The 27439-nt window shown below is 35.6% G+C and overlaps 1 protein-coding gene across 7 annotated transcripts in view; it reads left to right on the forward strand.

Moving 5' to 3' along the window:
- Positions 1-27439, forward strand: part of NARS2 (asparaginyl-tRNA synthetase 2, mitochondrial) — a 143975-nt gene that overhangs the window by 41589 nt on the left and 74947 nt on the right. For all 7 annotated transcript variants that reach the window (XR_014250234.1, XR_014250235.1, XM_082410370.1 and 4 more), the window contains one exon: positions 23375-23469. Coding sequence is in view for 5 of the 7 variants with exons in the window: in XM_082410370.1 (XP_082266496.1) it covers positions 23375-23469 (95 nt within the window). In the remaining 2 variants the exon portion in view is untranslated. The remainder of the gene's footprint in view (positions 1-23374; positions 23470-27439) is intronic.

Consider the following 27439-nt stretch of genomic DNA (forward strand, 5'->3'; position numbering starts at 1 on the left):
CATACAGGTATGTAGCTGGAAAAAGGAGGAGTGTTCTGATAGCCTTTTTAGGTGATTGTGGCTGTTCTGTGATACTATACCACAACTCAACAAATGGTGGTTTCTTAAAGATTAGTTACAGTGTGGGATCTATACTGGTACCTTAAGGTACTGATCACTGCTTGCTGTTGTTTGTGCCTGGAATACTCCTCCCAGTTCATACCATAACAAATATATTTTGATGCTTTCATACAGTGTTACATTGAAATCCTTTGGTTTAGCTTAAAATTTGACTGACTCTTTAACCCATGTGTAATTTTGTAGCATCGTACGTTGTTATTTGCAAAATACTGATTCTCTGAGTTATGCAGATCTTTTAAACATTTATATTCATTAGTAACACTCTCAGTCTCATCATGAAAGTCTTTAAAGGTTGGGAAGCTATCACGTTCACAGTGGCAGATTCACATTTTCCAAAATCTCAGTTTTTGCTTCAAAGCTCAAATTATATCATTGGTAAAAAAAAATGCTGTCATTTGTTTTCCTTATGGCAATAGGTTCCCTTCAGTCATTTCTGAGAAAACGTCAGCCAAGTATCCAAGACTGAATAACCATGTCAGTCACTCTTTCAAGTAAAAAATGGTGTTCCATGCTATAAAGAAGCTTGCTCAGCTCTCAGCACAAACAATTATACAAGTGCTTTTGCTTGAGACAGAGTTGTACTTCACCACGCAGACAAGGGCTTTATGTGTACTTCCTGTTTTGTCACACCAACTATTACAAAGACAATGTACTAAAGGTCAAGATTTAATAAAATTAATTATTGAAACAGCTTCTTCAGAGACATTCTTTAGTGAAGCTGGCTTTTTTTTTTTTCATTGTGAGCACATGGTGGTGAGGAATACGTACAATGACTATAGTACCAATTTAGTCCCCTGCCATGATTTGAACTGAGAAACCAGCAGTTTTACCCACGATTGTTGCACCATCAGTGCAAATATCAACACAGTGACAAAGAGAAGTAACTTTAAATATTATACTTTAAATATTATACTATTATTATGACAATAGTTTTGGCCTCACAAACCTCCTGAAAGGATCTTGGAAAACCCCAGGTAACCACAAACCACATATTGAGAATCACTATTTTGATATAATGCAGTGTATGTACTGCTGGTGGCAAAGGACATTGGTGTAGCTACTTTGGGAAACAGTTTGGCATAATCTACTCTGTCAGAGACATCCATACCCAATGACTCAGCAATTCTACTCCATACAAATGCATATCACTAGGTATTTACAAAAATGTACGTTAGCATTATTCATACTGGTTTCAAGCTGGAACCAGTCCAAATGTCTATCAGCAGCAGAATACATATATTGTAATAAAATCATACAATGGAATACCCTACTACCATAAAAATGAATGAACTACAGTAACAGACAACAGCATGGATGAGACTCAGAACTAAAATTTTGAGTGAATAAAGTCAAACATACTATATGATTGCCTTTATATTAAGTCAGAAACAGAAAAGTAATATAAAGGGGTTTTTTCCCCAGCTTTATTGAGGTACAGTTGACAAAATTTTAAGATATTTAAATTTTACATCATGGTGATTTGATGTACTTACACTTTGTGAAAGGATTCCCTCAGTTGACTTAAATAACATGTCCACCACCCCACACATTTCCCTTTTTCTTTCGAGGGGGGAGCATTTACATTCACTCTCTAAGCAAAGTTCACTTGTATAGTATAGTGTTTATCAACTATAGTCACTGTGTATACATTAGATCCTCAGACCTTATTCATCTTATAACTGAAAGTTTTTACCCTTTTACCCACCTCTCCCTATTTTCTCCACCTAGCCCTGGCAACAACATTCCTACTCTCAGTTTCTGAGTTTGACCTTTTTTTTTTTTTCTTTTTTCTTTTTTTTTTTTTTTTTTAAGATTCTACGTATAAGTGATAGCATGAGGTATTTGTCTTTCTCTGTCTAGCTTATTTCCCTTAGCATGGTGCCTTCCAGGTTCATCCATATCATTGTAAATGACAGGATTTCCTTCTTCTTTAAGAGTGAATAATATTCCACTGTGTTTGTGTGTGTGTGTGTGTGTGTGTGTGTGTGTGTGTGTGTATCTCATATTTTCTTCCATTCACCTGTTGACAGACACGTTGTTTCCATACCTTGGCTATTGTGAATAATGCTTTTATGAATATGGGAATAGAGCTCTCTCTTTGAGATCATGATTTTGTTTCCTTTGGAAAACTTTGAGATATAGACCCAGAAGTGGGGTTGTTGGATTACATGGTATTTTTAATTTCATGAGGAACCTCTGTACTGTTTTCCATAGTGGCTGTACCAGTTTAAATTCCCACCAGCAGTGTATATGGGTTCCCTTTTCTCCACGTTCTCCCCAGCACTTAGCTCTTACATTTTTGACAGTACACATCCTAACAGGTGTGAGGGGGTATCTCACTGTGGTTTTGATTTTCATTTCACTGATGATCAGTGATGTTGGGCATCTTTTGTTGTGCCTGTTGACCATTTGTATGTTGTCTTTGGAAAAATGTCTATTTAGGTCCTTTTGCTGTTTTTTAGTTCACTTATTTATATGTTACTTATTTTTTGCTGTTGAGTTATATGAGTTCCTAGTGTATTTTGGATATTAATCCTTTATCAGATATGTGGTTTGAAAATATTTTCTCCCATTCTGTAGATTGCCTTTTCATTTTGTTGGTGGTTTCCTTTTCTGTGCAGAAGCTTTGTAGTTTGATGTAGTCTCACTTGTTTATTTTTGGTTTTGGTGTCAAATCCGAAAAATCATTGTCAAGACCAATGCCAAGAACTTTTCTCCCTGTGTTGAAGTTCTAGGAGTTTTATGGTTTCAGGTCTTACATTCAAGTCTTTAATTCTTTTTTTTTTTAACTCGGGGTTGACTTTTGTGCCTTTAATCCATTTTGAGTTAATTTTTGTATATGGTGTAAGCTAGGAGTCCAGTTGCATTCTTTTGCATGTGTCTGTCCAGTTTTTCCAACACCATTTATTGAAGAGACTGTCCTTTCCCCATTGTATATTCTTGTCAAATTAATTGATCTTATATACATGAGTTTATTTCTGGGCTGTCCTGTTCCATTGATCTATATGTCTGTTTTTATGCCAATACCATTCTGTTTTGAAAGCTTTGTAATATAGTTTGAAATCAGAAAGCATGACACCTCCAGCTTTGTTCTTCTTTCTCAAGGTTGCTTTGGCTAATCAGGGTCTTTGGTGGTTCCATCAAATGTTGGGATTGTTTTTTCTGTTTCTGTGATAAATACCATTGGAATTTTGATAGGGATCACATTGAATCTGTAGGTCACTTTAGATATTATGGGCATTTTAACAATGTTAATTTTTCATATCCATGAGCACAGAATATCATTCAGTTTTTTTGTGTCTTCAGTTTCTTTCATCAATGTCTCAGTTTTCAGTGTACAGATCTTTTACCTCCTTGGTTAAATTTATTCCCAGGTATTTTATTCTTTTTGATGCAACTGTAAATGGAACTACTTTTTTTTCCTCTGATAGTTGTTGGTGTATAGAAATGCAACAGATTTTTGTGTATTTATTTTGTATCCTGCAACTTTATTGAATTCATCTATTCTAACAGCTTTTTGGTGAAGTCTTTCGGATTTTCTATATGTAATATGTCATCTGCAAATAGTAACAATTTCACTTCTTCCTTTCTGATTTGGGTGCCTTTTGTTTTTTTTTTTTGCCTACTTGTGCTGGCTAGGACTTCCAGGACTATGCTGAATAAAAGTGGTGAGAGTGGTCTTCCTTGTCTTGTTCCTGATCTTAGAGGAAACACTTTCAGCATTTCAGCATTGAGTTTGATGTTAGTTGTAGGCTTTTCATATATGGCCATTATTATGTTGAGGTACATTCCTTCTATACCCACGTTGTTGAGAGTTTTTATCATGAAAAGATGTTGAAGTTTATCAAATGCTTTTTCTGTATCTGTTGAGAAAACCTTGATTGAGTTGCAGATGTTGAACCGCCTTTGCATCCCTGGAATAAACCCCACTTGATCATGGTGTATGATTCTTTCAAAGTACTGTTGTATTTGGTTTGCTAATATTTTGTTAAGGATTTTTACACCTATGTTCATCAAGGATATTGGCCTGTAATTTTCTTTTCTTGTAGTGTCCTTACCTGGCTTTGGTATTATCAGGGTAATGTTGCCCTTGTAAAATGAGTTTGGAAGTGTTTCCTCCTCTTATTTTTGGAGGAGTTTGAGAAGTATTGGTATTCTTTCGGTGTTTGATAGAATTCACCAGTGAAGCCATCTAGTCCTTGACTTTTCTTTGTTGGGAGGTTTTTGATTATTGGTTCGATCTTTTCTACTAGTAATTACTTTGTTCAGATTTTCTGTTTCTCCTTGATTCAGTCTTGGAAGGTTGTATGTTTCTGGGAATTTATCCATTTCTTCTAGGTTGTCCAATTTTTCAGTGCATAATTGTTCATAGTCTCTTATGAGCCTTTGTATTTATGTACTAATTTTATTTATTGAGTCCTCTCTCTTTTCTTCTTGGTAAGTCTAGCTAATGGTTTGTCTGTTTTGTTTATCTTTTTAAAAACACAGCTCTTAATTTTATTTTTTTCTATTGTCTTTTTAGTTTTTCTTTCATTTCTTTCCATTCTGATCTTTGTTATTTCCTTTCTTCTGCTAACTTTGAGTTTAGTTTGCTCTTCTTAGAAAAGTAATATAATGTTTTGGTGGTCAGATTAATAGTTATCTTTGGGAAGGAAAGAGGAATTGTTGGGGGAAGGGACACTAGAGTCTCCTGAGATGTTGTTACTCTTCTATCTTGTGATCTGGGCGGTAGTCACATAGGCATTAATTTTGTGATAAATCATTGAGGTGTACTTTTTCCTTTTCTGCATTAGTGTGTTGTATGTCACAACAGAAAAGTTATAGAAAAAAGAGCACATTGTAAGGTTTTTAGTGGTATTTCAGCAAATTGCTTTTAGTAGAAACAGACTATTTGTGTTTCATACGTAAATTATTATCAACTTTTTAAATGCGTTAAACCTCGCTACCCCGCATCAAAAAACTGCTTTTTCTAGAGTTTGAACATGTTTAGAAATTGAATTTTTTGTTTATATCAAGTGAGATTATATTCCTTATTGCTAGTATAGTATGCTTCAAAGTTCCTAATAAGGAATGTTTTAGATAATATGGTGATAATTAAGTCAGCCCTGCTCCTCAGTATTTATTTAATTATTGGTTCTATCATTTAATTATGAAACCTCTGGGCACATTTAAAAAGTTAAAAAAATAAAAACAAAACCCCCCACATTCCTATTTCTGAGTTTTATCTTTGCAGTAAAGAAGCCAGAGTAATGATCAAGTTGTATCCTGTATGAATACAAACAACCTCCTCAGCTTCCTGGTGCTACATGCATTGTGTCTGAAGAGTTCCTTTTTTTTAATAAATTTATTTATTTATTATTTATTTATTTATTTTTGGCTGCGTTGGGACTTCGTTGCTGCGCGCAGACTTTCTCTAGTTGCGGCGAGCGGGGGCTACTCTTTGTTGCGGTGCACAGGCTTCTCGTTGTGGTGGCTTCTCATTGCAGAGCACGGGTTCTAGGCACGTGGGCTTCAGTAGTTGTGGCTCATGGGCTCTAGAGTGCAGGCTCAGTAGTTGTGGCATACGGGCTTAGTTGCTCCGTGGCATGTGGGATCTTCCCAGACCAGGGCTCGAACCCGTGTTCCCTGCATTAGCAGGTGGGTTCTTAACCACCATGCCACCAGGGAAGCCCTGAAGAATTCTTTATCTCTCTATTGTTTACATTTGCTGAGACTAATAGAAAAGAGACCATTTCTCTTGGCAGATGAAGGATATAGCATGTTGATCACAGAGATCCATATGTCTACTGGCTTTTTTTAAACAGACTTTACTTTTTAGAGCGATTTTTTTTTTTTTTTTTTTTTTTTTTTTTTTGGCAGTGCCGCATGGCATATGGGATCTTAGTTCCCTGACCGGGGATCGAACTCATGCCCCTTGCATTGGAAGCATGGAGTCTTAACCAGTGGACTGCCAGGGAAGTCCCTAGAGCAATTTTAGGTTGACAGCAAAATTGAGTGAAGATACAAATATTTCCCATATAGCCCCTGCCCCCACCCATGCTTAGCCTCCCCCATTATCAACATCCACCAGAGTGGTACGTTTGTTACAATTGATGACTCTACATCGACACATCATTATTCATCAGAAGTCCATAGTTTACATTATGGTTCACTATGTGTTTGGACAAATGCATAATGAGATATATCCACCATTATAGTATCATGCATAATAGTTTCACTGCTCAAAAAATCCTCCACCTCCATGTTCTACCTGTTCATCCTTCTCTCTTCCCTAACTCCTGGCAACCACTGACCTTTTTACTATCTCCATAGTTTTGCCCTTTTCAGAATGTCGTATAGTTGGAATCATATAGTATGTAGCCTTTTCAGATTGGCTTCTTTCACTTAGTAATATGTATTTGTTTCTTCCATGTCTTTTCATGTCTTGATAGTTCATTTCTTTTTAGCATTGAATAATGTTCCATTATCTGAATTTATCACAGTTTATTTATTCATTTACTGAAGCACATCTTGGTTGCGTCCAAGTTTTGGCAGTTATGAATAAAACCTCTGTAAACATCTGTGTGCAGGTTTTTGTGTGGACATAAGTTTTCAACTCCTTTGGGTAAATACCAAGGCGTGCAATTGCTGGATCGTATGGCAAGAGTATGTTTAGTAAGGGACTGCCAAAGTGGCTGTGCCATTTCACATTCCCACCAGCAATGAATGAGAGAGAGTTCCTGTTGCTCTGCATCCTTGGTAGCATTTGGTGTTGTCAGTGTTCTGGATTTTGGCCATTCTAATAGATGTGTATGGTATTAACTGGCTTTTCAGCATGCTTGGCCAGGATACTGCTTGTGAGTTATTTTCTATGGATCACACAGTTTGTACCTCCATATTCAGCCATTAAAATGAGCAGCAGTTAGGTTTTTTTTTTTTTTAGCAATCTATGAGCCAGTTTTTCCTGCAGTGTTGGTACACCTAAAGAGATAGGAAACTTGGGGAAAGTTTTGTAAGTTCCTTCAGGCTGTTAACAGAGCAGTTGATAAGTGAGTGAATAAATTAGGACTTTGTCAATGTAACCTCCTTCAGACATATTTACAAGTTTCAAAAACTGTAGGTCAAAGCTTCATGTTAAATAACTTTTGTTTCAAAGTATTGACCCATGAAATTTAAAATTATTGGAGTTCCTTAGGGACATTGTCTCTTACTCATTACTGTATTCCTGCATTTAGTCTGGTACCTGGCACATACTAGTCACTCTGTAAATACTTATTGAACTGAAAAATGAATTGAAGTAGGACCTGGAAATATGAGAGATATCTATATTTGAGATGAGACACAAATTTATTTATCAGTGGAGAAACCTTGGAAAAGTCTCCATGTTAATGCTAAGGAATACAGCCATCAAAAATGCTTGAGTAACCAGGAATTAAAATATACTATAAAGCCTCTAAATTGAAATGGTGTGATATCAGTACACAAATAAACCAATGGGATAAAACTGAAAGCTCAGAAATATACCCAAGTTCATGTGGAAATATATAAAGATACTATCTCAAATCACTAAAGTAAGTGGTGGTAGGTCAGCTTGGTGGCCATATACAGATCTTTTTCTACTTACAATGGGGTTACGTCCATAGTTGGGCAAAATCATCTAACGCAAAGCCTGTTTTATAATAAAGTGTTGAATATCTCTTGTAATTTATTTAATATTGTACTGAAAGTGAAAACCAGTGGTTTTATGGGTACAAAATGGTTAAGTGTATCCGTTTTTTACCCTCATGATCGTGTGGCTGACTGAAAGCTGCAGCTGCTGCCAGCATCATGAGTATCATACTAGCAGGGAAAAGAGCAAACTTCAGATTTTGAAGTACGGTATCTACTGAATGCGTATTGCTCTCACACCACTGCCAAGTCGAAAAATTGTAAATCAGACCATAGAGGACCATCTGTAATTGCGTCAATCAGAGATAAGTTGCAGAATTTTTATTTACATTGTGGCAGATAGTGTGATGTGACTATATGTTGGTTTTTTTTTTCTTCTTAGTCATCAATTTAATACACATCAGTGAATACATGTCAATCCCAATCGCCCAATTCATCACACCACGACCTCCAGCCCCCTGCCTCTTTCCCCCTTGGTGTCCATATGTTTGTTCTCTACATCTGTGTCTCAGTTTCTGCCCTGCAAACCGGTTCATCTGTACCATTTTTCTAGGTTCCACATACATGCATTAATATACGATATTTGTTTTTCTCTTTCTGACTTCACTCTGTATGACAGTCTCTAGATCCATCCACGTCTCAACAAATGACCCAATTTCGTTCCTTTTTATGGCTGAGTAATATTCCATTGTACATATGTACCACATCTTCTTTATCCATTCGTCTGTCCATAGGCATTTAGGTTGCTTCCATGACCTGGCTACTGTAAATAGTGCTGCAACAAACATTGAGGTGCATGTGTCTTTTTGAATTATGGTTTTCTCTGGGTATATGCCCAGTAGTGGGATTGCTGGGTCATACGGTAATTCTATTTTTAATTCTTTAAGGAACCTCCATACTTTTCTCCATAGTGGCTGTATCAATTTAGATTCCCACCAGCAGTGCAAGAGGGTTCCCTTTTCTCCACACCCTCTCCAGCATTTGTTGTTAGTAGATTTTCTGATAATGCCCATTCTAACTGGTGTGAGGTGATACCTCATTGTAGTTTTGATTTGCATTTCTCTAATAATTAGTGATGTTGAGCAGCTTTTCATGTGCTTCTTGGCCATTTGTATGTCTTCTTTGCAGAAATGTCTATTTAGGTCTTCTGCCCATTTTTGGATTGGGTTGTTTGTTTTTTTAATATTGAGCTGCATGAGCTGTTTATATATTTGGGAAATTAATCCTTTGTCCGTTGATTCATTTGCAAATATTTTCTCCCATTCTGAGGGTTGTCTTTTCGTCTTATTTATGGTTTCCTTTGCTGTGCAAAAGCTTTTAAGTTTCATGAGGTCCCATTTGTTTATTTTTGTTTTTATTTCCATTACTCTAGGAGGTGGATCATAAAAGATCCTGCTGTGATTTATGTCAAAGAGTGTTCTTCCTATGTTTTCCTCTAAGCATTTTATAGTGTCCGGTCTTACATTTAGGTCTCTCATCCATTTTGAGTTTATTTTTGTGTATGGTGTTAGGGAGTGTTCTAGTTTCATTCTTTTACTTATAGCTGCCCAGTTTTCCCAGCACCACTTATTGAAGAGACTGTCTTTTCTCCATTGTATGTCCTTGCCTCCTTTGTCATAGATTAGTTGACCATAGGTGCGTGGGTTTATCTCTGGGTTTTCTATCGTGTTCCATTGATCTGTTTCTGTTTTTGTGCCAGTACCATATTGTCTTGATTACTGTAGCTTTGTAGTATAGTCTGAAGTCAGGGAGTCTGATTCCTCCAGCTCCGTTTTTTTCCTTCAAGACTGCTTTGGCTATTTGGGGTCTTTTGTGTCTCCATACAAATTTTAAGATTTTTTTGTTCTAGTTCTGTAAAAAATGCCTTTGGTAATTTGATAGGGATTGCATTGAATCTGTAGATTGCTTTGGGTAGTATAGTCATTTTCACAATATTGATTCTTGCAATCCAAGAACATGGTATATGTCTCCATCTGTTTATGTCATCTTTGAATTCTTTCATCAGTGTCTTATAGTTTTCAGAGTGAAGGTCTTTTGTCTCCTTAGACAGGTTTATTCCTAGGGATTTTATTCTTTTTGTTGCAATGGTAAATGGGAGTGTTTCCTTAATTTCTCTTTCAGATTTTTCATCATTAGTGTATATGCAAGAGATTTCTGTGCATTAATTTTGTATCCTGCAACTTTACCAAATTCATTGATTATCTCTAGTAGTTTTCTGGTGGCATCCTTAGGATTCTCTATGTATAGTATCATGTCATCTGCAAACAGTGACAGTTTTACTTCTTCTTTTCCAATTTGTATTCCTTTTATTTCTTTTTCTTCTCTGATTGCTGTGGCTAGGACTTCCAAAACTATGTTGAATAATAGTGGTGAGAGTGGACATCCTTGTCTTGTTCCTGATCTTAGAGGTAATGCTTTCAGTTTTTCACCATTGAGAATGATGTTTGCTGTGGGTTTGTCATATATGGCCTTTATTATGTTGAGGTAGGTTCCCTCTATGCCCACTTTCTGGAGAGTTTTTATCATAAATGGGTGTTGAATATTGTCAAAAGCTTTTTCTGCATCTATTGAGATGATCATATGGTTTTTATTCTTCAATTTGTTAATATGGTGTATCACATTGATTTGCATATATTGAAGAATCCTTGCATCCCTGGGATAAATCCCACTTGATCATGGTGTATGATCCATTTAATGTGTTGTTGGATTCTGTTTGCTAGTATTTTGTTGAGGATTTTTGCATCTATATTCATCAGAGATATTGGTCTGTAATTTTCTTTTTTTGTAGTATCTTTGTCTGGTTTTGGTATCAGGGTGATGACGACCTCATAGAATGAGTTTGGGAGTGTTCCTTCCTCCACAATTTTTTGGAAGAGTTTGAGAAGGATGGGTGTTAGCTCTTCTCTAAATGTTTGATAGAATTCACCTGTGAAGCCATCTGGTCCTGGGCTTTTGTTTGTTGGAAGATTTTTAATCAGTTTCAATTTCATTGCTTGTGATTGGTCTATTCATATTTTCTGTTTCTTCCTGGTTCAGTCTTGGAGGGTTATACCTTTCTAAGAATTTGTCCATTTCTTCCAGGTTGTCCATTTTATTGGCATAGAGTTGCTTGTAGTAGTCTCTTAGGATGCTTTGTATTTCTGCAGTGTCTGTTGTAACTTCTCCTTTTTCATTTCTAATTTTATTGATTTGAGTCCTCTCCCTTTTTTTCTTGATGAGTCTGGCTAATGGTTTGTCAATTTGGTTTATCTTCTCAAAGAACCAGCTTTTAGTTTTATTGATCTTTGCTATTATTTTCTTTGTTTCTATTTCATTTATTTCTGCTCTGATCTTTATGATTTCTTTCCTTCTGCTAACTTTGGGTTTTGTTTGTTCTTCTTTCTCTAGTTCCTTTAGGTGTAAGGTTAGATTGTTTATTTGAGATTTTTCTTGTTTCTTGATGTAGGCTTGTATAGCTATAAACTTCCCTCTTAGAACTGCTTTTGCTGTATCCCTTAGGTTTTGGATCATCATGTTTTCATTGTCATTTGTCTCTAGGTTTTTTGTGATTTCCTCTTAGATGTCCTCAGTGATCTCTTGGTTATTTAGTAACGTATTGTTTAGCCTCCATGTGTTTGTGTTTTTTACGTTTTTTCCCCCGGTAATTCATTTCTAATCTCATAGCGTTGTGGTCAGAAAAGATGCTTGATATGATTTCATTGTTCTTAAATTTACTGTGGCTTGATTTGTGACCCAAGATGTGATGTGTCCTGGAGAATGTTCCATGCACACTTGAGAAGAAAGTGTAATCTGCTGTTTTTGGATGGAATGTCCTATAAATATCAATTAAATCTATCTGGTCTATTGTGTCATTTAAAGCTTCTGTTTCCTTATTAATTTTCTGTTTGGATGATCTGTCAATTGGTGTAAGTGAGGTGTTAAAGTCCCCCACTCTTATTGTGACTGTCGATTTCCTCTTTTAGAGCTGTTAGCAGTTGCCTTATGTATTGAGGTGCTCCTATGTTGGGTGCATATATATTTATAATTGTTATATCTTCTTCTTGGATTGATCCCTTGATCATTATGTAGTGTCCTTCCTTATCTCTTGTAACATTCTTTATTTTAAAGTCTATTTTATCTGATATGAGTCTTGCTACTCTAGGTTTCTTTTGATTTCCATTTGCATGGAATATCTTTTTTCATCCCCTCAGTTTCAGTCTGTATGTGTCTGTAGGTCTGAAGTGGGTCTCTTGTAGACAGCACATATATGGGCCTTGTTTTTGTATCCATTCAGCAAGCCTGTGTCTTTTGGTTGGAGCATTTAATCCATTCATGTTTAAGGTAATTATCGATATGTATGTTCCTATGACCATTTTCTTAATGGTTTGGGTTTGTTTTTGTAGGTCCTTTTCTTCTCTTGTGTTTCCCACTTAGAGAAGTTCCTTCAGCATTTGTTGTAGAGCTGGTTTGGTAGTGCTGAATTCTCTTAGCTTTTGCTTTTCTGTAAAGCTTTTGATTTCTCCATCGAATCTGAGTGAGATCCTTGCTGGGTAGAGTAATCCTGGTTGTAGGTTCTTCCCTTTCATCACTTTAAGTATATCATGCCACTCCCTTCTGGCTTGTAGAGTTTCTGCTGCGCAATCAGCTGTTAACCTTATGGGAGTTCCCTTGTATGTTATTTGTCGTTTTTCCCTTGCTGCTTTCAGTACTTTTTCTTTGTCTTTAATTTTTGCCAGTTTGATTACCATGTGTGAATATATGTTTTTTCCCAAGGAATATCAGGATAATAATGCTGCGGTAATTTTTCATCTTACTCTTATCCCATCTTCAACATATTTCTTTAGTATTTAGTAAAGCCCTTTAGTATTTTCTCTGATTTGGGAAAAATAGTAGAATATAAAAACGTTTTTTAAAGTACTATACAGTGAAATAGATTTTTGGAATCAGAGCTTTCATTTATTGTGTAAAATATTTTTTAACATAAACCAACCAGAATACTTTGGTATCTCATTACTTGCCTCAGGCTTACTGATTTTTGTCATTATGGGTTTTTTGACAGTGCATAAAACACTTTAATTTTTATTTTATTTCTTAAATTATGTTTAGCTTAATTTAGTTATCTTTTTTTTTAAGATATAGCAGAAATATAATCAGAGATTTGGAAAGTTTATTTTTAAGTTGGTTATTTTGGATCTTAGAATTCTTTTTCCCTTACAGAAATATATAATAATTATATTCACAGCACAGCCATGAGACTATTTAATGCATCATATAGATAAAAATACTACAACTATTAATGTAAACTTACAGAACACTAGTAATTAGACAGAACAAAACAGTGAACCTGAATAAAGTAAAATATTTTATGCTTGAAGAAAATAGGAGAATGAAAAGTATTGGCACTTGTGGGGATCACACAATAATATGCTGTGCATTTTTAAGAGCTGGAAATACTGATCTGTGGTTTTTTGTAACTTTAAACATACAGAAAAGCACAGAGAATGATACTATAAGCAACCAGATGCCATCACCCAGCTCAGTGTTTTGCTTCAGGAACTTTTAAAAATAAGTAAAACATAGCATTTTTTAGTATTATGTTTAATTTTTACTTGTGGCTCTCACAGTGCTTGATGTGGGTTTGGATCATTTTAAGACTTGCAAGCATAAAGAGAGAAGGAAATGAAGCTGTCCCAGAGGTAACTAGAGATTTGTTAGAGAGCAGAAAGGTATATGAGAGAATATATGGAGAGATGCCTCCTTTGGAACTAAGTGAGGCACAGTCTTGAGAAAGGTGAAAAAGATGACGTTGAAGAGCTATTTTTTTCAGTGATCAGAAGATTATATTGATGATACTATCTCATCATCTTTTCTAAATCTTTCTGTTTGATGGATGTCAGAATTAGGGATTTGCTGTTGGGAAGGTAGGCAGAGAATAGATGTCTTTTATATTTAGTCAAAAATGGTATTTGATTATATAGGATATCTACAAATTACGTGTTTGTGAGTGGGAGTGGATAGGAGGAAGATAGAATTATAGTGGTCAGTTTACATTTCTGAAGAAAATGAAAAATTTCCTCTAATCTACTTTAAACTTACAACCATATACTGTATTGAAAATACATTCTCTCCCTTTTGTGTTGTTTAGAATACTTGTGAGTGTTCAGCTGATGGTGATACTAAAGAAAAACCGCAGTAAACACCTATTTACAGTTGTGCTAGAAAAGTAATGGAGAATTATTTATAAGCAATATAGTTTAAAAAGTTAATATAGGAAATAATTTATTTCTGTAATAGTACCTGCTTATCAGTACCTTTGTTTGAAAACAAACATGACACTAAATGTGCACTAAAGATATCTTTTAGACCAGCAACGCCATGACACTTTGCTAGAAGCTTTTATGGCTCCTCGTGCTTCTTCTCATTGCTGATCCCCTCACTCACACTTGACCTCACTCTTTTGGTCAACAAGCATTTATGGAGCAGTTACTTGTCTCTGGCACTTTGCTAGGTGCTTAGCATACCAACATGTATAAACTCAATTCCTACTCAAAGAACTCAATATCGTTTGGCCTTCTCTTCTTTTGGCCTGCCCCAACTATTTTCATTATAAATAGAGCAGTGTTAGACTTTACTAACCACCTATATTTTTCCTGGTATTTGACTTTGTTCCATACTTTGTTCTTGGCTTTTTGATTTTCCGATTGGTGCTGACCGGAGTAATCCACACCACTATAGGACAAAAGGTTAAATCGTTAGTGTTTATGTGATCAAGAATACACAGGAAATAAAACCAGTATACTTTTTATTTTGAGTACTTGCTGATAATACCTCTGAGTCCCTCTTAACAAATATGCTATTTTAAATTTATTTTTTGAACAGGTAATGTAGTTTATTGTTCAAAAGGTACCAATTTAAAAGTGCAGAAGGGAATTACCTGGCAGTCCAGTGGTTAAGACTTTGCCTTCCAATGCAGGGGGTGCAGGTTCGATCCCTGGTTGGGGAGCTAAGATCCCACGTGCCTCGTGGCCAAAAAACCAAAACATAAAACAGAAGCAATATTGTAACGAATTCAATAAAGACTTTAAAAATGGTGTACATCAAAAAAAACTTAAAAAAAAATTTAAAAAATCAAAGTGCAGAAGGATTCCATCATACCTTGTTCCCCAGTAATCTAGTTTCCTTCCCCAGAATCAACCATTGTTAAGTATTTCTTATGACTCCTGGAAATAATGTGTGGTTAAGAATAGATTCTGGAGCCCGACCACCTTGGTTCATGTTCTTTGTCATATTAGGCAAGTTAAGTTATTAACCTCTGTGTCTGTTTCCTTCTCTGTAAATGGGGATACTAGTACTTACTTCATTGGATTGCTTGTAAACTCCTTAGCACAGTACATGGCACAGAGTAAGTGCTAAGTGCATATTGGCTACGGTTGTTTTTGTAGAAGTATGTGTGTCTGAATGTGTATTTTTTTAACCTCAGGAATACAGAATTTAGTTTAACATAATTTTTATTCATGGCACACTGTTGTTATAGGTCTTTGCAAGGCCCTTGTATCCTCTCACTGTGTAACAAAACCATTTATTCTTTCCTGTGAGTCTACAGGTCATTTGAGTGGTTCTGATCTGGGTTTGGCTTAGTCAGCTGATGGATTGACTGGGAGCTGGGCAATCTAGGATGGCCTCATGTGGGATGACCCACCTCTTCTCCACATGTCTCTCAGATTCCTCCATCATGCTAATCAGGGTGTGATCTCTTTGGTGGCATAGGTCCAAGAAAGAATGTGAACTTCATAAGCATGTTTTCAAGCCACTATTTTTGTCAATTTTGTTACCATGCCATTGACCAAAACAAGTCACATGGCCAAGCTCAGGGTTAGCGTATGATATGCCAAGGGGTGCTGATATAGAGAACTATGACAAATTGGAGCCATTAATGCAATTAATCTAACACAGTCCACTGTGTAGTAACTGCAGTCCAGCACTTGGTGGTTATCATAGAGCTACTGTTGGTCAGTAGTAAGGAGACAAGCTAGAAAGTAGAGATCACCAACCACCATGGTGAGTGTGTGTCACTGTGTCAGACTGCCACAGTCTTCTGAGATTAATGACTTCAATTTCATTTTCTCCTCTCAAATCTTGTGCACATTCCTCTCCAACAATAGATGGCCAACTGTAACCTGGAACCATGCAGGAAGGGGGATTCTAGGAAACACAGTCCTCAGTTTAGGTGGGAGTAGTAATGCCAAGCTGACAAAACACCATCCAGCATAACCCCTTTCTTGTTTTAATTTTTCCTCTTTATCCCAGTCCCCACTTCCATTCCTCATATTCTCTTGGAGGCACTCACTTTAATATCTTTGATATATCTTTTATTATGTATATAGCCTCATAAAATATGAGTGATCTTTTATGTATATTTTAAATTTACATTAATGATAATATGTATCTTATTTTGTTTCCTACTTTTTTCCATTTAACTCTTTGTTTTGAAATCTATCCATGTTGCTATAGGTACATCTATTTGTTGCTTGTCATTGCTGCAGAATATTCATTGATATTTGTCTGCTACAATTCACTTACCCTTTCTAGTAATAGACCCTTAGGTTGTTTCCAATTCTCAGTTACACCCAGGAAAAAAAAAATACTGCAATAAATAGTCTTATGCATATTCCCTAAGAGACTTGTGTGAAAATTTCTTTAGAATGCATATCCAGGAGTGGAGTTCCTTGGTCATAGGGTATATACATTCTGAATTTCACTATGTTATCCAGAATAGCAGTGCCAGTTTAGACTATATTGACATTACCTGAGGGTTCCTGTTTCCCTATGAAGTAGTTTTCTATAGATTTTTAACTTAGTGACTTAAAACAACATCTCTTTATTAGTTCACAGCTCTATAGTTCAGTAGTACAGAATGGCGTGGCTAGGATCTCAGGGTCTCACAAGCCCAAAACCAGTGTGTCAGCTAGCTTTCTATGTTCTCATCTGGAGCTTGAGGTTCTCTTCCAAAGCCATTCTGGCTCTCAGTAGAATTCAGTTCTTTGTGGTTGTAGGACTGAAGTTCCCATTTTGCTGCTGGCTGCTGGCCAGGTTGCTCTCAGCTCCCAGAGACTGCTCTAAGCACCTTTCCCTGTGTCTTCCTCCATCTTCAAGCCAGCAACAGCGTGTCAAATCCTTCTCATGGTTCAAATTACTGACTTACTGTTCTGCAGCCAGCTGTAGAAAACTTTCTACTTTTAAAGGGCTCACGTGATTAGGTCAAGAACACCCAGAAAATCTCCAAATCCTGAGGCCATCTGATTTGGAACTTTAATTAAATTTGCAAAATCCCTTCACATCAGTACCTGGCTTAGTGGTTGAATAAACCAGGGGCTGAGAATCTTGGGACACATCTTAGAAATCTGCCTACCACATCCTGAATCTACCTCTACACTTGATATTATACAACTTTCTAATCTTTGTCAGTCGGATATATGTAATGATTCTTCTTAAAATGCCTTGTTTTAATTTGTGTTTCTCTAATTCATAGTGAATTTGAGTGTTTCTTCATACATCTTAACTTTTTGAATTTTCTTTTCTGTAAATCTGCTTTTCACATCCATTGCCCAGTTGGGGAGCAGCTTATTTTCTCTTTCTTGTTTTCTTCACAGGAGGTCCCTATATTTTCTGTCCATTAATCACTTGTCAGTTCTAGAAGCTGAAAATATTTTATCCTTAATACAATATGTTGTTCTGTTTAACTGCCTATATCTTCCTTTATTAAATAGAAATTCTTAACTTTAATGTTGCAATTCTAGGATCTTTTTTAAAGAAGTCCATTCCCGCTGGCAAAGTCACAAAGTTGGATACTTAATTCATATATTTTTATTCTTTCTTCATTACTAATGGAAGTATTTAAGATTGTGAATCTTAAATTTGCAATCCCATGTTAGTAATTTTTGACCCTGTCATGTCTAATAATTACTTATGTATGCTTTTTAAAAAATTGAGATGAAGTTCATGCAACATAAAATTAACCATTTTAAAGGGTATATTTCAGTGGCATTTACTACATTTACAGTGTTATACAACTACCACCCCTATTAAGTTCCAAAACATTTTCATTATCCCAAAGAAAACCCCATGCCCATTAAGTAGTCACTTCCCATTTACCCTTCTCCCCAGACCATGGCTCTCATCGATTAGTCTCTGTGGATTTACCTACTCTAGATATTTCATATAAATGGGATCATACAATATGTAGCCTTTTATGTCTTTCTTTTACTTAGCATAGTGTTTTCAAGGTTTATCCGTGTTTTAGCATATGTAAGTACTTCATTCCATCTTATGGCTAAATAGTATTTCATTGTTTATATATACTACATTTTGCTTATCCACTTATCCATGTTTCCACCTTTGTCTATTGTGAATAGTGCTGTTATGAACATTAATGTACAAGTATCTATTTGAATACTTAGATTTTTAAAATTTTTATAACCATTTTTTAAATTGAAGTATAATTTACAGTCTTGTGTTAGCTTCAGATGTACAGAACAGTGATTCATTTTATATTTATGTATATTATTTTCCAAATTCTTTCCCATTATAAGTTCTTACAAGACATTGAATATAGTTCCCCATGCTAAACAGTAGGTCCTTGTTGTTTATCTGTTTTATACATAGTAGTGTGTATATGTTAATCCCACACTTCTAATTTATCCCTCCTTGCCCTTTCCCCTTTGGTAACCATAAGTTTGTTTTCTGTGTCTGAGTCTATTTCTGTTTTGTGGGTAACTTCATTCATATCACTTTTTTAGATTCCACATGTAAGTGATGTCATATGATATTGGTCTTTCTCTTTCTGACTTACTTCACTTAATATGATAATCTCTAGGTCCATCCATGTTGCTGCCAATGGCATTATTTCATTCTTTTCTGTGGCTGAGTAAAATTCCATTGTGTATGTATATACCACATCTTCTGTATCCATTCATCAGTTGATGGACATTTAGGTTGCTTCCATGTCCTGGCTATTGTAAATAGTGCTGCATGTGGTACGTGTCTCTTTTCGAATTATGGTTTTCTCAGGGTATATGCCCAGTAGTGGGATTACTGGGTCATATGATAGTTGTATTTTTAGATTTTTTTTGTTTTTTTTTTTAAATTTATTATTATTATTATTTTTTAATTTTTGGCTGTGTTGGGTCTTCGTTTCTGTGCGAGGGCTTTCTCCAGTTGCGGCAAGCGGGGGCCACTCTTCATCGCAGTGTGCGGGCCTCTCACCATCGCGGCCTCTCTTGTTGCGGAGCACAGGCCCCAGACGTGCAGGCTCAGTAACTGTGGCTCACGGGCCCAGCCGCTCCGCGGCATGTGGGATCTTCCCAGACCAGGGCTCGAATCCGTGTCCCCTGCATTGGCAGGCAGACTCCCAACCACTGCGCCACCAAGGAAGCCCGTATTTTTAGTTTTTTAAGGAACCTCCATACTGTTTTCCATAGTGGTTGTATCAATTTACATTCCCACCAACAGCGCAGGCGGGTTCCCTTTTCACCACACCCTTTCCAGCTTTTATTGATTCTAGATTTTTTGATAATGGCCATTCTGACCGGTGTGAGGTGATACCTCGTAGTGTTGATTTGCATTTCTCTAATAATTAGTGATGTTAAACATCTTTTAATGTGCCTCTTGGCCATCTGTATGTCTTCCTTGGTGAAATGTCTATTTAGGTCTTCTGCCCATTTTTAACTGGATTGTTTGTTTTTTTGATATTGAGCTGCATAAGCTGCTTGCATATTTTGGAGATTAATCCTTCGTTGTTCCATTTGCAAATATTTTCTCCCATTCTGAGGGTTGTCTTTTTCTCATTTATGGTTTCCTTTGCTGTGTAAAAGCTTTTAAGTTTCATTAAGTCCCATTTGTTTATTTTTGTTTTTATTTCCATTTCTCTAGGAGGTGGGTCAAGAAAGATCTTGCTGTGGTTTATGTCAAAGAGTGTTTTTCCTATGTTTTCCTCTAAGAGTTTGATAGTGTCTGGCCTTACATTTAGGTCTTTAATCCATTTGGAGTTTATTTTTGTGTATGGTGTTAGGGAGTGTTCTAATTTCATTCTTTTACATTTGGCTGTCCAGTTTTCCCAGCTCCACTTATTGAAGAGGCTGTCTTTTCTCCATTGTATGTTCTTGCCTCCTTTGTCATAAATTAGGTGCCCATATGTGCATGGGTTTATCTCTGGGCATTCTATCCTGTACCATTGATCTATATTTCTCTTTTTGTGCCAGTACCATACTGTCTTGATTACTGTAGCTTTGTGGTATAGTTTGAAGTCAGGGAGCCTGATTCCTCCAACTCCATTTTTCTTTCTCAAGATTGCTTTGACTATTTGGGGTCTTTGGTGTTTCCATACAAGTTGTAAGATTTTTTGTTCTAATTCTGTGAAGAATGCCATTGGTAGTTTGACAGGGATTGCATTGAATCTGTAGATTGCTTTGGGTAGTATAGTCATTTTCACAATATTGATTCTTGCAATCCAAGAACATGGTATATGCCTCCATCTGTTTATGTCATCTTTGAATTCTTTCATCAGTGTCTTATAGTTTTCAGAGTAAAGGTCTTTTGTCTCCTTAGACAGGTTTATTCCTAGGTATTTTGTTCTTTTTGATATGATGGTAAATGGGATTTTTCCTTAATTTCTCTTTCCGATCTTTCTTTGTTAGTGTATAGAAATGTAACAGATTTCTGTATATTAATTTTTATTCAACAACTTTACCAAATTCATTGATGAACCCTAGTAGTTTTCTGGTAGCGTCTTAGGATTTTCTGTGTATAGCATTGTGTCATTGCAAACAGTGACAGTTTTACTTCTTTTCCAATTTGGATTCCTTTTGTTTCTTTTTCTTCTCTGGTTGCTGTGGCTAGGACTTCCAAAACTATGTTGAATAAAAGTGGCGAGAGTGGGCATCCTTGCCTTGTTCCTGATCTTAGAGCAAGTTCTTTCAGCTTTTCTCCGTTGAGTATGATGTTAGCTGTGGGTTTGTTGTATATGGCCTTTATTATGTTGAGGTAGGTATATTCCCTCTGCGCTCACTTTCTGAAGAGTTTTTATCAGAAATGGATATTGAATTTTATCAAAAGCTTTTTCTGTATTTATTGAGATGATTGTATAGTTTTTATTCTTCAGTTTGTTAATGTGATGTATCACATTGATTGATTTGCGATATTGAAAAATCCTTGCATCCCTGGGATGAATCCCTGGGATGAAGGATGGTGTACAATCCTTTTAATGCATTGTTGCTTGAATACTTGGTTGTAATTCTTTTAGACATATACCTAGAGGTAGAATTTGTATGTTGTATATATAATAATTCTTGTTAATCTTTTTAAAGAACCACCAAACTCTTTTCCCAAGTAACTGCACCAGTTTGCATTTCTAGTTTCATTCCATTATGTTCAAAGAAGATAATTTATCTGATTTGTTGAGACTTGTTATGTTCTAGCATATAGATCTTGGACAGTGTCCACGTGCACTTGAAAAGAGTGTGCAGTCTGCTATTGTTAGGTGGAGTCTACCATTTTTAAGTTTCCTCTTTCTTGATTCAGCATTTGTTTTGGTGACTTTAAACCTTTGACTAATTTCCAGAGTTCCCACAGTTGATGCTTATAGTTTTTACTCATTATTTTCAGGTTTTCTATAGAGGGATAGGCCTTTGGAGCTACCTATCCCACCATTTTAAGATTTTTTTTTTTTTTGATGTGGTCTATGTTTAAAGTCTTCATTGAATTTGTTACAATATTGCTTTTGTTTTTATGTTTTGGTTTCTTTGCCGCCAGGTATCTTAGCTCCCTGACCAGGGATCGAACGCGCACCTCCTGCCTTGGGAGGTGAAGTCTTAACCACTGGACCACTAGGGAAGTCCCCAGCAATTACTTTTTAAAAAAATATTTTATAATGTCCCTTTAATATCCTTAAATAAAATATATAGGTAATATAACTTAATGCATACAGAAGTTTTTAAAGTCACTCTAATGCATTCACTGTAATATAAAGGAGAACTGAAAGGAAGTAATTTATTAAAAAGTAGTATGAATTTCAGTATTTAAATGCTTACATATGACATTGGAAGGCATAATGAAGTAGTGATATGTTTTTAACTTTAAATAAGTTGGATTTAAGAGATATAAGAAGCTCAGACATCATTTTGTACAAATGCTAATAAATGAGAGACTAAAATCAAGTCCTAAATATTAGACTTTTTTATATGTGCAGGAGATGAGAGAAAGCACTTTTAGAGAAGTCAGGATAAAACACCAATACAAATTATAGACTAAAGAGGTGAGGGAAAGGAGAAAGTATAATATTCTTATAAATGTGCTGGGCCTGATTTGAAGTGTAATTATTTAGTAAATAGTGAAGAAATATCAGAGAACATGTCTTTTATTTTGAAATCCTAACATAAGTCGAATATTTTAGTATTGAGTATTTAAGTCCTTGGAAACAATATCCTTTAAGTGATAATGGGTTTCAAAGATGATTTTTAAAAAGCAATAATAGGACATTTAGGACCAGGTAAAAGTAAGTTTTAAAAGTAATAGGCAATTACAAAATAAATGAATGATTTCAGTTGGTAATTTTACACTAGATTTCACATTCATACACACACATAACCATACATGATATGCAATATTTTTAGAACAACCAATGGAATTAAATAAGATATCTTCATTTCATGTGTTTCTATAATTCAGTAGTTGGTACTAAGTCTCTTAAAAGGAGTCTTACATCCTGTATTGAAAATTTTATATTGGCTTTGTTGCTTTTACAGCACTTGTTTTAGTGCACCATTACACGAAGACATTTTCAGATCACAATTTGAAATACAAGAGTAGGTAAATTAGCTTCCTTCCCCCAAATGGATATAATGGTCATAACTTGATCCAGAAGCTTTCTTAATTATACTATTTAAATTATGTTTGATCTCCAAATAATTTTTTATCTTAACTGTTAGTAAGTGTTGGCTGACGTATTTCCTATCAGCTTCAAATGGAATAATCACTCTATCTATACTGTAAGTTCATAAAAATCTTTAAATCTAAATGTTCATCATATCTTTTAAAGATATGGTCCTGCTTTATCTCCTAGTTGTCGGGAAGAGTAAGTGAAATTAACGTGTTTAAAAGTTTATAATGTGTTTATAAAAATCTGTATTAAAAGCGTTATTTTTAATAATAATATGACAAGACATGTTTTAGAGGCTATTCCCTTAAAATTAAATCTCAATCATGGGTCAGAATTTTAAAAGACTATGTAATGCCTCACATTTAAAACTTCTAATTCATCATTTCTTGCTTCAGCTTGCCCCTCAATCAGAATCAGTTTTTAGGAAGGAGTATATTTTGTGACAAAAGTACTTTGTCCTTTGGTTGTTATATGTTTTGAAAAATATGGAGCAAACTTCCTTGAACTTAGCACTTTCCAAGCAGGAATTTTCTCTTTTAAGTGTATACTGAAAGCTGCCTTTTTTTTTTTCATAAGAATGACCTGTCCTCATATATGTTTAATAGCATATGATTTTTTAGTTGTGGCACAAATGTGAATGTGAAAAGCAGAGCAAAACATGTAATAGCTTTTTATGGCTTGTGTTTTCTTTTGCAGCCTTCAAGCAAAATAAAGGTACCTGAGGAGAATTTCTTCAATGTTCCTGTTTTCTTAACTGTCTCAGGACAACTTCATCTAGAAGTGATGTCAGGGTACGGAGTTTTCTCTTTTGCTTTAATGGACTACTGATATTGGTTGGGTGAGAGTGTAATAATGTTTTCTTTCCTGATGCTCAAACCTAAAAATTGTAATTCATGTTTGTGATTAGTCCACTTCAATTCACTAAAAGTACATTTAGATTGACAAATTTGACAATATCCAAATTTCTTTCTAAAAAAGTCACAGTAGTCTAGACTTTGGTTTTTGTGAAGAATGTAACACTGGAAATATGAAGTTGTGATTTTATTTTTTCTTTTTACTAATCTTTTTTTGCTTAAATCTCAAAACACATAATCAAAATATAAGTATCATTAATCATGTTTATGAAAGTAAAGGTAGTTATAATTTACACCTAAAAATTATAAGAGAGGTACCTGGAACAAATGGAAGAAAAAATATTTTTTTAATAATTGGTTTAAATAAAGAAAATTAACCCACAAAGTCATCATGGGAGATGTGTGCCCATTTAGAAAGTATTAGAAGTCAGATCACATTAATTTTAGCCACTCTCAGACCTCTGGAAAGTCACTATAATCCTTTTTGCCCTATTTTCTTTCTTTTTGGAGATTGGACAGGAAAATCTTTAAAGTCCTGTCTAAATCTTATATTCTCTGATTCTTAATGCCGACTCAGCAAGTACTGAGTCTCCTACAAAGATGTAAATATCTTTGTTTTCTCATACAGAGCTTGAGACTTAAAAATCTCTTCAGGAAATGGCTCCAGTAAAAACAGGGAATCTTGTATTTCCCATTGTTTTTAAAATGCACGGGGTGGAAAAACTGAGGGGAAATAGAATAGTGTTCATGTTTATTTTTTTTACAGACTTTACGGGCAAGATGGAGAGTGTCAATGGTGGAATAAAGAGGGTCTTGAAAATAATATATACTTTACTTAGATTTACCTTTGAGAAAGAAATTGATAATTCCAATAACCAAATAATTGACAACATTATCAGAATACGGTGCAGAAAAACTATAATCATAATAGCCCTGTGAGATTGTAGAATTTGCAGAGCTGTATGTGGGAAAGGCCATGTCAAGCATGTCATGGAAAGTTCCTTATGCCTGTCAAAGTATAATTTAAAAAAATTAAAAACATGATTCATAGAAATATAAAATATTTTATTCAATTCATTAATTACTGAGAAATAAGTAAAATAATAAGGCTAGTTCAAAGACCATTTGGGGAGCTGTGGATTCATAGGCAGTTTAATAAAAGAATTTTAGAATAAGATTGCTAGGTTAGTTGTGAACTGGTTAATGTCCCACAGACCAATAAACCCTAACCTTTGGAATTTTCTCTTCTACCTGACAGAAATGATTTGCAACTCTACTGGACAAAAATCTATAAGTTAACATGTAACTTTACTTAATCTAGGATATTTAGTTTGATAGTAAATAGAATAATGGAGCAAAGTTCATTCTGCTAGGTAGTTAAATAACCTTTGAGTGGGTCTGTGTCCCCACATTACATTGGAAGGATGTTCTGTCTACCTTTTAGCTTAATCCAAGTTTTGGATAACCTTTGTTAACAGCCTTTCATTATTCATTTCTTTTATCTGTAAAGTTAGAGACAACATGTATTCCCCTCAGAAGTGTCATAATATGGGAAAGGTATAAATTTACCAAGTTTCTTGGTTATAATATCACTAGTGGATTAAATATGTTCCCTCTTTACCAGTAAAGTGCAGTGAACCAAAGAACACAATGTACAGTGAAACTTGACAGAAGATTATATTGGCAGAATATGAGGTTTTATATTTTTTAATGTGTTATGAAGTATTTCTGTGTCAATCAAATGTTCCTAGTTTAATATGCATAGTTCTAGTACTATTAATATACAGTACATCATGTTTCAGATTAATACATGATTTAATCTCCAGTAAGAAATTGTTAGTCTTCTTTCTAAAGAAGACTAAATTTGTCTAAAGTTAGTTTTTCTAAATTTTATTTAACAGACTTTTAAAATGGAGTAAATGGTAGTTAAATTTAGAAGGTTAACATTTTCCAAAAGGATGTCTATGTTGGTTTAGTGGGTTTATGGCTCCATTTTATTTATTTTATTTGTTTATTATTTTTGGCTGCGTTGGGTCTTCGTTGCTGTGCACGGGCTTTCTCTAGTTGCGGCGAGCGGGGGCTACTCGTCGTTGCGGTGCACGGGCTTCTCATTGTGGTGGCTTCTTTTGTTGAGGAGCACGGGCTCTAGGCGCTCAGGCTTCAGTAGTTGTGGCACGTGGGCTCAGTCGTTGTGGCTCGCGGGCTCTAGAGGACTAGGGCTCGTTGTGGCTCGCGGGCTCTAGAGCACTAGGGCTCGTTGTGGCTCGCGGGCTCTAGGCTCAGTAGCTGTGGCGCACGGGTTTAGTTGCTCCACAGCATGTGGGATCTTCCCGGACCAGGGCTCGAACCCGTGTCCCCTACATTGGCAGGCGGATTCTTAACCACTGTGCCACCAGGGAAGCCCTATGGCTCCGTTTTAAAGTTTAATTTTATTGTTTTTAAAATAAACTTTCTATTTTTGAATAATTTTTAAATGTAGAAAAGTTGGAAAAATCGTGCAGACTTCTTATATACCTCTCACCCAGTTTCCCCTGTTGTTAACATCTTACGTTACCGTGGTACATTTGTCAAAACTAAGAACCAAATGTTAGTACATTACAATTAATTAAATTCCAGACTTTATTTGGATTTCACTGGTGTTCCATCAATGCCTTCTTCCTTTTTCCAGGATCCACTGCAGGGTACCACATTACATTTAGTTGTCATGTTTCCCTAGTCTCATGTAGTCTGTAACAAGTTTCTCAGTCTTTCCTTGTTTTTTATGACTAGCAGAAAGTAAGCCAATCTGTATTTTTCTGATGTTTTTGTGAAGTTTTAGGGGGGTTAGAAAGAATACCAAAGAGGTGAAGTGGTCTTCTTGTCATATCATGTTGGGGGGACTTGATATCCATATGGTGCTATTAACCTTCATTACTTGGGTGAGGTAGTCTTTGCCAAGTTTCTCCACTGAAAATGTACTGTTTTTCCCTTTCTCCAATTTATTCTTTGGAAGTGAGTTACTAAGTACACCCACCCTCACTGGAGGTAGGAGTGAAGGGTTGGGAAGTGGGAGATGGAATTATGCTTCATCTCCTGAAGGGGGGAGTATTCGGAATTCTTCTGTATGGATGATTTGTTGTCTCTTTGCTCTTATTTGTTTATTTATGTCATCATTTGTATCAGGATGGACTGATGTATATTTTATGGTTTGGGTTATATTTCAATGATGTGCTATTTACTTTGTTGCTCAAATTGTTTTAGTTGTCGGGAATTCTTTCAGATTAATTCTTGTATCCCTTTCACATGCCCCTATCCTTTTGTCTTTTGGGTACTTCCTTATTTTCTGGCACTGTAAGATACCCCAGATTTGTTTGTTAGTTTGTTTTATTTTTTTGTGATTGATGAACCTACACTGACGCAGTACTATCACTCAAAGTCCATCGTTTACTTAGGGTTCACTCTTGGTAGTGTATGTTCAATAGGTTTGGTCAAATGATGTCATACAGAATAGTTTCACTGCTCTAAAAATCCTCTGTGTTCCTCCTGTGCATCCCTCCCTCCCTCCTAACCCCTGGCAATCTTTTTACTGTCTCCAAAGATTTGCCTTTTACAGAATGTCATATAGTTGGAATCATACAGTATGTAGCCTTTTCTGAGTGGCTTCTTTCACTTAGTAATATGCATTTAAGGTTCCTTCATATCTTTTCATGGCTTGATAGCTTGTCTTTTTTTTTTTTAACATCTTTGTTGGAGTATAATTGCTTTACAGTGTTTTGTTAGTTTCTGCTGTATAACAAAGTGAATCAGCTATATGCATGTGTATATCCCCATATTCCTTCCCTCTTGTGTCTCCCTCCCACCCTCCCTATCCCACCCCTCTAGGTGGTCACAAAGCACCGAGCTGCTCTCCATGTGCTGTGCAGCAGCT

The sequence above is a fragment of the Balaenoptera physalus genome (assembly GCF_965194825.1).
Source record: "Balaenoptera physalus genome assembly, chromosome: 10".
Taxonomy (NCBI): domain Eukaryota; kingdom Metazoa; phylum Chordata; class Mammalia; order Artiodactyla; family Balaenopteridae; genus Balaenoptera; species Balaenoptera physalus.